This window comes from Coffea eugenioides, chromosome 2, assembly GCF_003713205.1.
Source record: "Coffea eugenioides isolate CCC68of chromosome 2, Ceug_1.0, whole genome shotgun sequence".
NCBI classification, from domain to species: Eukaryota; Viridiplantae; Streptophyta; class Magnoliopsida; order Gentianales; family Rubiaceae; genus Coffea; species Coffea eugenioides.
The window spans coordinates 19125198-19140356 of NC_040036.1; the positions used below are offsets into that span (position 1 = coordinate 19125198).

At 37.6% G+C, this 15159-nt stretch overlaps 2 protein-coding genes across 5 annotated transcripts; both read left to right on the plus strand.

Annotated features, from left to right (window-relative positions):
• The first annotated feature begins 1248 nt into the window (after nucleotides 1-1248).
• On the plus strand, nucleotides 1249-6611 carry LOC113763984 (protein MAIN-LIKE 1-like). Of its 3 annotated transcripts, XM_027307995.1 has the most exons (9): nucleotides 1249-1496; nucleotides 2349-2481; nucleotides 3181-3314; nucleotides 3405-3462; nucleotides 3551-3685; nucleotides 3768-4370; nucleotides 4455-4598; nucleotides 4709-4837; nucleotides 5611-6611. In XM_027307995.1, the coding sequence occupies exons 3-9, from the start codon at nucleotides 3205-3207 to the stop codon at nucleotides 6223-6225; spliced, it is 1794 nt and encodes a 597-aa protein (XP_027163796.1). In that variant the 5' UTR covers nucleotides 1249-1496; nucleotides 2349-2481; nucleotides 3181-3204; the 3' UTR covers nucleotides 6226-6611. The 3 variants fall into 3 exon arrangements, with proteins under 3 accessions (XP_027163796.1, XP_027163795.1, XP_027163797.1); XM_027307994.1 differs by lacking the exon at nucleotides 2349-2481; XM_027307996.1 differs by lacking the exon at nucleotides 2349-2481 and having other exon boundaries at nucleotides 4952-5690.
• A 1583-nt stretch (nucleotides 6612-8194) lies between these two features.
• LOC113760375 (methionyl-tRNA formyltransferase) lies at nucleotides 8195-14065 on the plus strand. Of its 2 annotated transcripts, XM_027302926.1 has the most exons (12): nucleotides 8195-8489; nucleotides 8585-8647; nucleotides 9329-9463; nucleotides 10646-10748; nucleotides 11472-11542; nucleotides 11626-11730; nucleotides 11953-11986; nucleotides 12260-12360; nucleotides 12920-12979; nucleotides 13038-13241; nucleotides 13312-13426; nucleotides 13636-14065. In XM_027302926.1, exons 1-11 carry the CDS (start codon nucleotides 8349-8351, stop codon nucleotides 13399-13401), a joined length of 1107 nt encoding a protein of 368 aa, XP_027158727.1. In that variant the 5' UTR covers nucleotides 8195-8348; the 3' UTR covers nucleotides 13402-13426; nucleotides 13636-14065. The 2 variants fall into 2 exon arrangements, with proteins under 2 accessions (XP_027158727.1, XP_027158726.1); XM_027302925.1 differs by having other exon boundaries at nucleotides 8196-8489; nucleotides 13312-14065.
• Nucleotides 14066-15159: the final 1094 nt, after the last annotated feature.

Sequence of the window (15159 nt, forward strand, 5' to 3'; positions counted from 1 at the left end):
CTGATCCTATAAAAGAAGTCATGAAGTTTCTACATATAAGTTTCTTTTGTGTTTTCCAGAGAGGAAGAACTTCTCAAATGGTTGGTCCTTCTACCGGTAAAAACTACCGGTAAAAAGTTTCAAAATAGGAAAGGGAAATGCTTCTGCTAATGCACAATCAGCCTCTGCAGCTAATACCAATCAGAATTCCCAAACTCAAGCCTCTGTAAGCATTGAAGCTATTGCCAATATGGACTGTCAAAGTCTTACCAAATAGTTTCAGCATGAGATTCTGAGTAATCTTGAAAGTTACCTCTTCCAACTGATGGAATTATTACATATGAGAGCACTATTAACTCTTATTATATTACTTACTAAAACTCAATGTAACTTTTGTTGGGTTGTGCTTCGTGGATGCCATCACAAATTTGCTGCCCACTCATTACTTTTGGACATGCACTTGGAACTATGTTAGCAGTATGCAATCCTCACCATCTAATTGCAATAGGACACCATCTAATTGCAATAGGACACTTAGATGGTGTTTTGTGCAGGTTTGGATTGCAATAGCTAGTACTTATCATATGATGTTGGATTCTGGATTTTGCACAATATATTATGTGGCTTCTTATCTACTTTTGGTTTTGTTGGTATTTAAATTCTTCATGCATTAATCATTTTGCATTGAATCACATTCTTGGATGACAATGATAATAGCTGCATTGAATCACCACTCTTGGAGCCGTACGAATTTTTGGATGACAACTTTCACATACTTCTTCATTTTCACGAACACCCCCCACACTTTTCGATTTTTTATCCCTACCACCCAATTACTTAAAACATTTATTAAAATAACATGTTGTAGGAAATAAAAAGGGCATTTGTGGGATTAAATTTCTTTCTCTTTCTTGATACTAGTATTTTAATCCACCTTTTTCTGATTTGGGCTGACAAGTTACTCAAGTTTCTCAAATAAGGGAGGTAAGTGATATTTTCAGAAGTTGAGGGGAGGCAAGTGCAACTGACAAAAACCTCAGGGGAGGTTTCTGAAATTATCCCTAAAAAAAAAAGAAGAAGAAGAAGAAGAAGAAATGTACATCTTCCTTGACACGTGTGGAATAGCAAACCGGTCAAACCGGTGGCTTGGGCGAAATGTTCACGAGCCAGGACGGAAATACTTAAACAAAGATAAAAGCCAAAGGTACAACCCTATAAGGCACATAAACTGAAAATGGCCAACTAGTGCGGCTATGGATGGTACTTACTTGCTAGTTACTACCAAACGGCCATTAGAGGAACCCAGCGCCGGGCGAACCAACCATCCTAGACATCAACGGCCATCTTCATTTGTCGAGTTCGATGAAACCTAGCTTTCTGAAACCCACCATAATTATATCAACACTTCTGTCTGAATCCACTCCGGAATCTGTTGTTTTGTTATTTCCGAGGAGAAGTCTGCTGCTACGCGGCTGCACTTGATTTCACCCGCCAACTCCGCACTCATGACCACTTTGGTGGGTAGTATGATTTCCATGGAATTTCTTTTTTGAGTTGTTCGTATTTTTTGTTAATGAAATTTGGATTTTGTCGCATGTGTGTACCTGATCAAAGCTCCTAGTCCCCTAGAATTCACCCACACTGCTTCTTTTGTGCCTGTGAGTGTTTCACTGGGTACTTTTTCCCGTTAATGTGTTTTTGTTTCTTGCTTAATCTTGTGAATTTGAATATCAAGGTGATGCTTGCATTGGTAAGAAATTTGCAAACGAGTAATTCTGTTGTGCTTTTATGGGGATCTTTTGTGGAGGCTTTGTTTAGAGAGTCATGAAATTGGCTGGGTTGTACTTTTTTTGTCATCTTAGTTTCATCTATATTGCTCTTCTGATAGATCATGCACGGCAACTCCCAGAAATGTAGTTATTTGCTTCTCATATGGGATATGACAATTTATGCTGGTTGTAGCTTTATGTGTTTCTGAGTGTTGAAAAATGTCAGGGAGCTATGGCCCCTTTTAATAGCCACTGATTGGTTTCCAGTATTAGTTTTTGAAAAATTTGGACAATTTTCGACTATGTTTTAGGTGGTTATATGCTTTTCTTTCTGTTACTTCGAAAGTAGCTGCTTCAGCTTCAACCACTCGAATTTTTTTTATTCCTTTTTATTTCTCATCAAATGGATGGCATCTTCTTCTGGAATCCTAGCTATTCTTAGCATGATATTGGGAAATCTCATTACTATTACTCAAACAAGCATGAAACGTATGCTTGCATATTCGTCCATAGGTCAAATCGGGTATGTAATTATTGGAAATCAAATGGATTCAAGTAAAATATACTCGAACGTATCAATAAGTGAGACCCATACTGCAGGTTGTTTCATGCCATAAATAAACTCGAACACTCAAGAAATCCGTTGGGCAGGCGGATTCACATCTTTTATGACCAACGCAGTCTTCGGTTCTTGGAGCCGAAGCAATTTGTTTAGCTTTACATCCGTCCCAAGGTATCATTTCTAATACATCGGTCGGGCAAGCTTGGACACATTGAGTACACCCTATACACGTATCATAAATCTTCACTGAATGTGACATTGAATCTATATATTTTGGAAAGTCATAAATTTTCTTTCAGCTTTTTTCAAATTAGCTTCTGCTATTTCAAGAGTTTGCTGAGCTTCTTGTGGATCAATGTCATTACCCTTCTCTGCATCATTTACTAAAACAACGATTTCATTATTGCCTATTTTAGCAAAACCACCCATAAGAGCCATCGTTAACCATTGGCCATTAAGGCGTATTCTCTATATCTACAGCTGTGGCAATAGGGGCATGGTTGGGTAATACGCAAATTTGACCACTATTAGTAGGTAAAATGATTTCTTTTACTTCTGAATCCCAAACAATTTGATTAGGCTTCAGTATACAAAGATTTAATACACGTTTGGGAAAAACATGTATACAATACATGGGCTCTTTTTGGGTTAGAATTGGGATCGTAATTTTGTAGTGCATTTTATTGCCATTGAGTTGACATTTTTAGCCTTTTAGGCAACAGCTTCTGTTTCATCTTCTTCATGTACTTATTTTCTTGTGAGGAGTACAGTATTGTTTTTCATGTTGTACTTTTACTTTACTTTATTCTTTTAAGCACTAGTGGGTGTTCTTCATGAATGATACGCTTTGTATCCTAATACAACTCTAAGGTACCAAGTGAAGCAGATCTTCTTATGGAAAAGAGAAAGGAACCAGAGAATGGAGGTTCTGAAGGGAGTAGGAAAAAGAAGAAGAAGAGGCAAGTTAGCACGCCCCGCCCTGCCTGCTCTTGGGTGCATTTTAGGTAAAGTTTTCACAACTTTGGCCTTCAATGTTTCATTGTCTCCTTATATTGTTTCTACTGGTGTACTAACATTTACATGGAACTTGTTAGCCGCGAATTTATTAAGGAGTATAGTGCTTCACATCCTGGATCGTCGGGTCTGAAAACAGTGAGAATCTGGCTATATTATGTCATCATAGTTTTCTTTATTTAAATTAGGAATGTTATGTTAATTCATGATGTGTGGCTCATTTCAGGCCACAAAAGCTGCCTCAGATGCCTGGAAGCTGATGAGCCCTGAAGAAAAAGAAAAATACACTACTCGTGCCCGTGAAGTGTGGGATAAGTATTTGAGTGCAAGTCCTGCCCGGGCTCCTAAACCAAGACGGCAGGTTACTCCCTTTTTTTTTTGTGAAGTACACTTTTCTTGGACTCTTTCAATTGAGGAAGAAAAATTTTGTCCGTTTCATGCAGACCAAACTGGTTACAAGGTGCTCCCCTGGTCGTTTATTGAATGTAATACAGCGGCTAACGCCAGAACAGAAGGCTTCTGTGAAAAGCATGGGATTTGGTAGCATCCTTGGTTTAAGATGCCGAACTCTTAGGCGTAGTTTGTGCCTTTGGCTATTGGAGAGATTTAACACCATGAGACGTAGCTTGGAGATTTGCGGTGAGCGCATACCTCTAACTCCACAAGATGTGGAACTTGTCATGGGATTAGCAGCTAGTGGAAAGGATGTGGTGAATTCAGGTCCTGATGATGTAATTTTGGAATTGCGTCAAAAGTACAATGCCACCAATCGTGGGATTTCTGTGCGCCTTTTAGAAGAGCGATTGGCAGCTCCAGAAGCGGGAGAGGATTTCAAAAGATCATTTGTTCTTTATGTATTAGGCACTCTTTTGTGTCCTACTGCAAGATTGGATGTTAGCCCAACATTCCTCCACTTTTTGACAAATGTGGAAGTTATCCATCAGTATAATTGGGGAAAGTTCTTGCTTGACCGGCTAGTTCGCGAGGTAGCTCGCTATCGTCAAGGGAAGCAACGTGCCGTTGGTGGTTGTTTGTTGTTTCTCCAGGTGAGGATGTTTGACAATTAAAATAGAACATCACTTTGGCCTCTTATACTCAAGTGCTTAGCTTAACTATTTAGCCTTTTGCAGCTTTTCTACTATGAATGTGTCGCTGTTAGAGGATTGCATGAACTGGCCCCTGTTTCTTTTCCTTGCTTATACTCTTGGGGTGAGGAAGAAATTAGTGAAAGAGAAAAGCAAGAAAAAGAGCTTGGTGGTTATGGTGCAGGGGAGGTACATGACATTTGGTGTTAATTTTTTTCGTTGAAGGGGGTGGTACAATGCTTAATTGTTATAAGTCTCGACATTATGTTGCAGATTGTAAGTCTATTATTCACATGCAGGTGGTCTGTAAGGAGAGAGGCCTTGGGATGGGACTACTTGGGTACAAGCGCCAAGCTGAGATCATGCCGACCAGGATTATGGCACCTGAGTTTGATCATTTTCCTGCACAGGAGCAGGACGGACACTTGGTATTTGGATGATATGTTATTTTTACTATATTGTGTCCAGTTGTCCAGTGTATTCTTCCATTTCTACAAATGGTAAATTAACTTATATGATATTTGTGTCATCAAAAATGGCAGGTATTTCCCATTTTTTCCCTTGCGGTTGAACTACTGAGTCTAGGATGATTCTTTTGGGCTGTGCTTATCTCATCTTTTCCTAGATGTATGCATACAACTCTTTATTTGATAATTAATTTGAAAGAATAGGCTACTCTCTGCGACCTTGGTGTACCTTTCATATTTTGTCTTATTCCTGAGTGAACTTCTTTTTAGCATAACACTCAGCATTGACTACCTTTCTCTACTGTAGCAGTATGACTTCTTGAGCATAACTTTTTATCTTTTGGTTAAACATGGAAAACATTGTAAGAAGCAGACAATATAGGACCATTTTATCTTTTTTTGTTCAACTCTCAAATCTTATTGTAGTTTCAGAACCTGAATGTCAAAATTTTTTTCCCCTCTAGTTTATTGGCGCAGGTGTAATGTGAGGAGTGCAGCTATAACTGGGGAGTTACAATCATGGCTTCCTTAATGTATTTGCAGATATGGATGCTATCTTTTATGCTATATTGTCTATGCACTTACCTGAATTGCTGTCATTATTGTTTTAACTTTCTCGACAAGTGCCCCAAGTTCTGCTTACCTCTAGTTTAATTTTTAGACAACTGACATATCTGGTATATGATTTCCAGCAATGTATAGATGGTTTCTGATTGACTTCTTATTTACATCAGGAAAATGTGCCAATTAATGACAGAGAAGGTACTGCAGTCAGTGGAGAGACTGCTGTCGCTGATTCAGTCGGAAGAGCATGTCGAAATGTGGAGTACGGATGCACAGAACTTGTGGATTATGAAACGCGGAATGACCATGAAGAGGCCTGCATATACACTCCATGTGCCTGCCCCCTTAAGAACTGTGACTTTGTTGGGTCCTCTGGGCAGTTGTCACTGCATTTCAGCAGCAAACACTGGGACTCGGGAAGACGCTTTCAGTATGACTGCCCTCTTTGTGTTTCACTGGGCAAGAATGAGACACACCTTGTTTTGCAAGCAGAAAAAGATGGTGTTCTCTTTCTCCTGAATAAGGGGACAGAAAGCATTGGGCATAACCTCGTGATAACTTGCATTTGCCCAAGCTCATCTAAGGAACGATATTTTTATGATCTTGCATCAGAAAGAGGAAGCAGCTCTCTGAGATTGAAGTCATACACACAAAATTACCCAGGCAGGGTGGAAGGTTCACCTCCTGTGGACTTTCTTCTAGTTCCCTTTGCTTATCTCAGCTCATCTGGGCAGCTAGATGTAGAAGTTTGCATATGGAGTTCAAACGGTCCAAGTGCTGATTGACCAATGTAGACGTTATAAATCAAGCCAGCTGTCAGTGCTCGTCGGACCACTCGGTCTAGGAATGTTAGTAGTGGGAAATTGTACTCCCAGAATTTGTAAAAACCGTGTAACACTTACCGGCGGACATATAGTTTAGTACTCGGCGAGAACTCAAAAGCGAGTCATCTAACTTGGTAGCGCTGGTGGGGTCTTGGCTTGGTTTTTGTTGGTTGACGATTAGAGACAGTAAAGGCGGCAGTTTGATTGCGATTTGTAGGCACAGCTTCACAGAATTGAGCAGCCATAGTTAGTGTATGGTACATGCTTTTGTTCAGCTTGAAAGAAAAAATCAAAGCAAAGAGTAAAGAAGCCATTTGACATTGAAATCTCCTAGATTTTTCTTACTACTCTTCTCCCTTGTACATTTTTTCCAGCAATTCAAGCTCTGTACGTGGATGAATAGCGTTGAAAATGACAATAATGATAAAGAACAGTAGAAACTGGAAACTTCAGAAAACTGAATCGCTCTGGCCGTCAGCATTGAAATGCAGTTGTGCGAGAGCGAGTGGCTAACCTTTGCAATTTGTAAATTTGTATCCTGACACGATATGGGCCGTGTATAGAATCAGGGTATAGGAACAAACGAGGTTAGTTTTTAGGGATAATTTCAGAAACCTCCCTTGAGATTTCTAACAATTTTACCAGTCTCTCATGAAGTTTGCAAAATTATAAAAACCTCCCTTGAGGTTAAGGTTTTAAACTTTTAAAAACAAAATTAGTTCAATTAAAAAAAGCACTTTAAAAATAGAGATGAAACTTTTATTCCAGTAAAAGAATAAAAATAATTAAAAGTTAGAAATAATTAATAAACACATTTTACCACTGAAAAAGTTCAAATTCAAATAAATTAGACAATACAAATAAGCAACAAAACTATACTAATGATCACAAGATTTAGCAAAACAGACTAGTCTTATCTTTTAATATGATGTTTGTTATGATTCTTGTGATTTTAAATAGCAAAAATTTTGAATTTTGAATTTTGTTTTTATTTTCCCTCTTTTTTCCTTTACTTTCATGAAATTACTTACAACTGTCATAACTTAAAGAGTTTCTAATTGTTTAATCGTTAGATATTAGCAAAGGAGAAAGGAGGGAAAAGAAATGCAAAATTTAAAAATTTTTCTTTTCAAAATCACAAGAATTGTAGCAAACATCATGTCAAAAGAGATGACTAGTCTGTTTTGCTGAATCCTATTATCATTAATATAGTTTTGTTGCTTATTTGTATTATCAAATTTATTGAATGTGAACTTTTTGAGTTGTAAAATGTGTTTATTAATTGTTTCTAACTTTTAATTATTTTCATTCTTTTACTGATACAACTTATATATATACATAAGGGGTATTAATGGAACAAAAGTTTCATCTCTCTCCTTAAAGTATTTTTTTAATGTTACTTTTTCTAATTGGACCAATTTTATTATCAAAACCTTAACCTTGATTTTGTAAAATTTAGGGGAGGCTAGTGAAATTGTTAGAAATCTCATGGGAGGTTTCTTCAAGTATCCCTAGTTTTTATGGTAGATTTATAAGTTTTTTTTTTTGTTAGTAGTAGATAATATTATGAGCTCTTGTATAAAGCAAAACAACGTTCCATATGGTTTAAGGTGACAAATCGCCGATTCAATTGAACCATGTGCATGAATTGCGAAGTCACAATTTCAGTTGTGAAATTGTTCGACCGGAATACTAATTTACAAACTGGGGCGGGGTACTTCAGGTGCAGGGTGATTAGTCCGGTAAAACTGGGATACACTCTGTATTGACAAAAAAAAAAAAAAGAATACTAATTTACAAACTAAAAAAGACTGCCAAGAAAAAAAAAAAAAAAAGTTACGGGAAGGACCAGGGCGGGTTCACTTTACTTGCCTCCCCGAAACATCGGTTACCGGTCTGCGATATTGGGTGCAGGACTGTTGGTTCTATTCTTTGTAGATTAATCCTGGAAAGCCCAATGAGTCCCATTTGCAATATGGTCCGTAAAATCCCACGAGGAACTTAGCCCCATTGCCCAGTTCTGAGAACATCAAGCAGCTGCAATCGGAACCTGGAAGAGCAAGAAAGAGGAGGAAAAGAAGAAGATGATGGTATTGATATGGTCCTCTGCGATGATGCTTCGACGCTTTTGCTGCTTCAGCACTAGTGCTTCTTCTTCTCTTGCATCTGCTCCTTTTTCTTCCCTTAACAAGAAAAGGCGTCTGGTCTTCTTGGGATCCCCTCAGGTTCAATACCCTTCTCTCTTCTCTTCGCTGCCTGCTTTTATAGTTAATACAACTTACAATGCCTACGTTTTGTAAATTAGTTATTTGTTCTCTAGGTATCTGCTTCGGTTCTTGATGCTTTATTCTCTGCATCTTCTGCTCCTGATTCCCTATTTGAGGTATTACTGCTTTATCTTTCATTATTCTGTAGTGTAATGCTTGTGCTTAAGTCATTTTGTACAGTAAATTCTGCTCAAAAAACATACAGAATTTTTTGTTGTAATCTTGTTTTCCTTGAAATTTATGTGACCTGCTGAACATTTACAGTAAAGGTACGACTTGTAGACATTTTTTCACCAGTCATGAATGTTAATGGTTTGTAGCATCAGCTATATTCCATGACCCTTAATCATGAATCATTCTTTTACAGTGTTTGGTTGTTGTTTCACAGTAGAGTATTTGAAGCGATAGAGTTTTAAAAAATTACAATTTGCACAATGCAGCAGATGATATAGCAAGCTTCGTCTTCTTTGTTGATGTTGCTTTTGTTGAAGTTCTCTTACTGATTATTTTAGCTTCTGCTTGTAGAAGTTCATATTTAATTTCCCAGTTTGTCAAGTGGAAATATGGTTTGCTGGGTCGTTCATAATTATAATCAATGGGAAATTTACTGCTGTATCTGGCCTTAGGATTCGTACTTCTCATCCTAGTTTTTCTATATTTCCTTGCTCTTGTTAGCATTGTGTATATATTTTTAATGATGGTCTGATAGGCTTTGAGGCATTCATGGCAATTGGAATTCGCTAATCAATATTGATTCTTCCACTTTTTTTTCTTTTTTGGTATTTGCAATGCTCTAGGTTGCGGCAATTGTTACTCAGCCACCCTCTGGGAGAGATAGAGGAAGAAAGATCACGCCTTCTCCTGTAGCACAGCATGCTCTTGACAAAGGCTTCCCCTCTGATTTGATATTCACACCTGTAAAAGCTGGTGAGGTAACATCTTAATACAGTTATGCAGAAATTTAATTATCTTATAGCAGTTTGCAACAAGTGCATCACATTTGTACTTTTTTGCGCACATAGGTAAATTGGGGGCAAATGATAACCATCCAGGTTGCAGCCTTTTTTTTCTGACGATTCTGTATTGAGGGTGTGAATGGTCACTTCGCAGCATAATTTTTAAGCCACTGCCAAAGTATTAGGAGATAGTATACTGTCGCATTTGAGATTTTTTGCTCTGGGAAGCCGATTAAAAGCACTGATGGATCAAGCTGCCCGACACTGACAACTAAATTATTATACATAGATCGCCATTTCTTGGTGATTGCTGCTTGTACTCCATTCTAGATTCACTAGCATACAAAAATTTAGAATGGCATTCTGCTCTTTCAAAACATGCCCAGAGGGGAATGCCCATTTACGAATGAGTGAATGAAAGGGAATAGAAAACTTTTTGCAGTAACAGACATCCTCAGGTTAATATTTAACAATGAACTTTGTCAGTCAGATCCTTTTTTTTTTTGGTGGCTAAAAAGGTTTATTAGGGGTGGTCACCCGTTTCCATGGACAGGGCCTGTTACCAGGTGCACCAGGGCTTGTACTGTTTCATGTAGATAGCCTACCAACCAATTGGCGAATGCTTGATGCTTTTGTACTTTAATGCGATCCATGACTTGTACAAGAAGCACCTACTTGTTACTGGGAGATTTTCATGTAGAAAGTTAGAAAATTTTGTAGCTTGGACAGTGGTATTAGCAATTCTGGCTGGTTAGAAAAACAATTGAGGAGCTGTGATGTTATACAACTGTAGATCATAAAAAGATGCATACTTTTTGATGAATATATTTGGCATATTCAACATCTATAGGGTTTGTTTGGATTGAGCATTATTTACCCAGTTTTATTTGTTTACATCATCATTACAATTTCCAATACACCTTTTTATCTTTCCAATTACCTTTTTATCTAAAATACATCACATCACAAAAAGTGCTACAGTAAAAATATCCCAAATAATCCCAAATAACTTACAATCCAAACAAATATGTTGCATTGCCATGAAGACCTTCAGTTGATTTCCCGATTTCCCTTTGCTATTGATGCTGTTGAGCTTAACACTTCTGAAGGAATGCCCTCCTTGATAAGAGAACTTACCATCAACTTTATTTTGTTTAGGAATCATTTCTTGAGAATTTCAAGTCTCTGGAGCCTGAACTTTGTGTTACTGCTGCATATGGGAATATTTTACCAAGCAAGTTTCTGAAGATTCCATCATTGGGTTAGTAATCGTGATTTTTCTGTCAGAAATCCCGTTTGTATTAGTTGTTATCTCAGGTTTTTTAGAAGTTTAAACATCTAAATTGTGAACGCCATGGAGAGATGTATACCAATAATTCCTTGAAAGTGGCAAAAGATGTGTACTTTGACCTTTGGTGGAATGTTGATGTCAAAAGTAAGAGAAATTAATACTTATTTTATCATTTAACTGTCTATCACAACTTTCAGAAAAGTCCCCTTTCTGGTATTTACATCTGACAAAAATAAGAACCTGGAGAATAAGTCGAACAGATGATGGGTATGTGAGCATGGTTGAAATCAAAATTTTGATAAGATGAATGTCTGATTGTTGAATGATAACAAGAAAAGAGTATAAAGGAAAAGAAGACAAGTAGAGAAGAGAGTATGTCAAGCTAGATTTAGGGCAAAACAACAAATGGTGGAGTAATAAATCATGAGATTGTGAAATGGTAAAAAGTTGCAACTACATATAATAGAAGCAGAGAAAATAGACTGAAATGGTCAGAAGTTTAACTAGTAAAATGAAGAAACATGTTCACTATTTGTAAGTTATTACAGTGATAGTCCAGAAGCAAGGAGAAATGTTTTAGTGCTGTCCCACGATAGTTTGGCACAAAATATTTTTCCAGTTCATTTATTGCATCAAATCTGTAAATTGGGGAATTTGATTTAAGCTTTTTCTTATTCAAATGCATTCTTGTAGGGACCGTAAACATTCACCCAAGCTTGCTGCCTCTCTACCGTGGTGCAGCCCCTGTTCAGCGAGCATTGGAGGTTAAGTTTCTTAGACTTAGACTTTGACTCTGACTTGTTTAATATTTAGACATTTATTAATCATGAAATGAATTTTGTAACAGGATGGCGTAAAGGAAACAGGAGTGTCACTAGCATTTACTGTACGTCAACTGGATGCTGGACCTGTTATTTCTTGTCAAAGAATAGATGTAGATGATCAAATAAAGGTACTAAAGTCTTTCTTCTTCCTTCGATTTATGTCATATAAGCTCCTCATTCTAGTGTCTTATGAATCTATACTCTTTCCCAAACCACTGAAAATCATTAATGTGTCGTCCACGACTGAAAAAGATCTTGAGTGTATGTTATATCTGAATTGAAGTAATTCTATAAGGCTAGCATATACTGCTTTCTTAAAGTCAGCTAACTTTGTACTGATTCGTTTGCAGGCAGCAGAGCTACTTGAGTTATTATTTGCACAAGGTAGGTGTTGTGCATTCCTTCTCCTACTACTGCTTTGCATTAATATTTTAAGTATTCATCTGATATAATACTTAATAGATTTATGCCACTTTGAGATCTTTGGCATATCAATTAATATTTCTCAGGACTTTAGTGCAATCTGGACTCTGTTAGTTTAGCAGTGAGTGGAATGCTTAGAGAAATTGGCTTTTGTTCTTTTAGAGAAATGGGGCTTTTATTTTTCTAGCCTACTGTAAAAGGTATTGGTGACTCATTAGTTCTTGGAACATTCAGGATCTGAACTTCTGCTCCGTGAGCTTCCCTTTATTTTTGATGGATCAGCTAAAAGAAAAGCAGAAGAGCAGGATGAATCTAAAGCAACTCTGGCTCCAAAGGTGAAGTTTGTTTAACATCCCTTAGTTGAAATAAGTATGAAGTAACTGAGGAATAATCACAAGAATATCAGATTATTTACAAATTGTTTTGGAGTTGATACCCGTAAGATGTGCATCTGATACTTGCAGCCATTCAAAGAAGTTAAGGAAAGTAGTTGTTGAATTGATTTCTTTAGAGACATCGATCTTGATATTCATCTATTCTCTCTCATCTTGGAGTAACTGACCTGATTTCTCTCTTTGCCAACTGATGAACAAAATGAATTTCAATAAAGCCCAATTTGATGCTGCTACTTGATTATTAGATTTTTGGATTGAATTTGATCCAAAACTCGCAACAAAATTTTCTTATGATCTTGTCTAAAAATGGTGCAGGTCATATCCTGCAATTTTTATCCCCTTCATTTGTTAATGAGGATTACGCTGCTTAAATTTTTGTATGAGTAGCCTGTTGATTAAATTTGCATTTGAGATTATATACTTGTTTTTCTTCTGGTCGATTCTTGGGACATATCTTACCTACATATGAATATTGGGTTACTTTGATTGCTCGATACAGATAACACCCAAGGAGTCATGGCTATCCTTTGATCAAGAAGCTATAACCCTTCATAACAAGGTATTGGTTTGATCCTCATGTTGCTCCTACTGTATAATCATGACACATAGTCTTCTAGGTTCGTGCATTTGCAGGTTGGCCTGGTACCAGAGCTAAAGTCATGATTGTGGATCCCCAAAACGGTCAGTCTAATACTACCGAGCTTAAGATTATCACAACAAGAGTTTATAATGGTGCCAAAGCTCAGAGTGGGGATGCTGATGATGTGGTTTTCAACAAAGGTTCACTGATATTCCCATGTGGCAGACAGACGGCACTGGAGGTGGGAATTGTCGTTAATTTGGTCTACTTCTTGCAGCCATCACAGTGATTAGCATCTTGTATCATTGCAGGTGCTAGAAGTGCAACTTCCAGGTAAAAAGGTGGTAAATGCGTCAGCATTTTGGAATGGATTGAGAGGTCAGAAATTGAAGCGGATATGACTACAGTTGCTGAGCAGCAGTCCATGTAAGTTGTGAAGTAGACAAGGAAACACATTGAGTTCTATCATCCTTCCTCTCAAAAATGAAAATATTGTTAGTTTTAATGTCTTTAATTTTTCTTAATACATGTGGAACGGAGGATTCTGGTGTTTCCGTACCAAAGGGATCATTCTTGTATTATTGTTGTGCACCGAGAACAGAGCATCGCTATTAGTTGGTTTGTGCGTTGGTCAGGTACAGCCCCTTCTAAAAAAGATTACCGTATTGTGATATGAAGGACTGGACCTGCTGCACCAATGGAGGGAAAGATTGAAGAAGAGTTCGTTTTCTTCCCATTTCTTAACATTCACCTTTTAGATTGGTTGTTCTTCTGGGCTACGAAAAATGGATCTAAAAGTCCCCGAGTAGAGCTCTACTTGTAGTTTATCCTTGAGATAATATCATTGGAATTTCTTCGAGGACTGACTCTCACGGGGTACTCAGAAGAACCCTTCAGGCTCCTCTTTGTCCTAAAAGGGGAGTAAGAATGTCATTTGAATTTTGTTGTTTATGTCACATTCTGCTTCCTACCAAATTCTCTCTTCTCTTGTTCTGTTTGGTCCCTCGAATCCTTTAATTTTGCATGTAAACAAGGTGAAAAGAGGAAACGAGCACTTCTTACGAATTGAGTCGTGCCTTCCCCAGCAATGCCTATTGCGGGGTTGGCCATGTACAACCTACAAAAGCGTGAGTATTGAGTAGACGCGTTGTTGTTTTGGTTTGGGGTGCAAGCACACCATAAAACTATTGATCTTGATGGGATTGATGAAGGCTAGTTGGTCGGACACAAATGATCGTTCCTTTTCTTCCAATGGCCCCCGCCCGCATCATCATGATTGTGGCTGAACGGGCGGCTGGTAAAAGTTGTCCTTGGGTGTACTTTAAACAAGCGACCAGTTAAGCAAGTGTTTTGTGCATCAGGCTAGCTACACTTTGCCCTTAATTTGTTACTGATAATTTTGTATTCTAAACGTAAAAACGCCCTTCAGTTCCGTACTTTGTAATGATGAGATGATCAGAAAGCTGAAAATTTTCTTGTAGCTAGTGGGTGATTGGAAGAGTGCCTGCTTATATCAATCAATTGAAGAAGGCTTCATCTGATTAGGCAATGAAGTCATCTGTGAGTGAGTGATATAATACATATCTTCTTTTTATAACTCCATCAAGCCGCAAATTCGAAAGAGAAGAGAGGTGATACACAGTCTCTAACATCAGGAAGGTGAAACTGAAATGACCATTAATATTGCTCACAAAAATCTTGGGACTGTGGATGGAAATGGAATCATCACAAAAATCTGGGGACTAAGCAATCATTGGTGGTCTTCCTTCACTTATATAAATAAATAATGGGAAAAAGCAAAGTCACTCACACCCATTGAACGAAAATGAAAGCAAACACAGACGCACTTTACACCATTTTCTCGCTAACACATCAACATAAACAAATGAGCAAAATCCAAAAGCATTCTTGCCCACTCATCATTCCCCGGCACTTGTTGGCATTTGCTTTTTCTAAAATATACTCTACTAGTACTTAACACTCTATCTGTTTTTTTTTTTTTGGACTCAAATAAACCGTACTCCTCCTTCGTCTGCTCTCTCATAAACAAATTTCAAGCCTCAAAGGCCTTAATTGGTGGAAGATTTTCACGCTTGAGGTGCAGTCTAAGTAAGATATCTATATAATTTTTCATGAATTTCTCGCCTAAGATATTATTC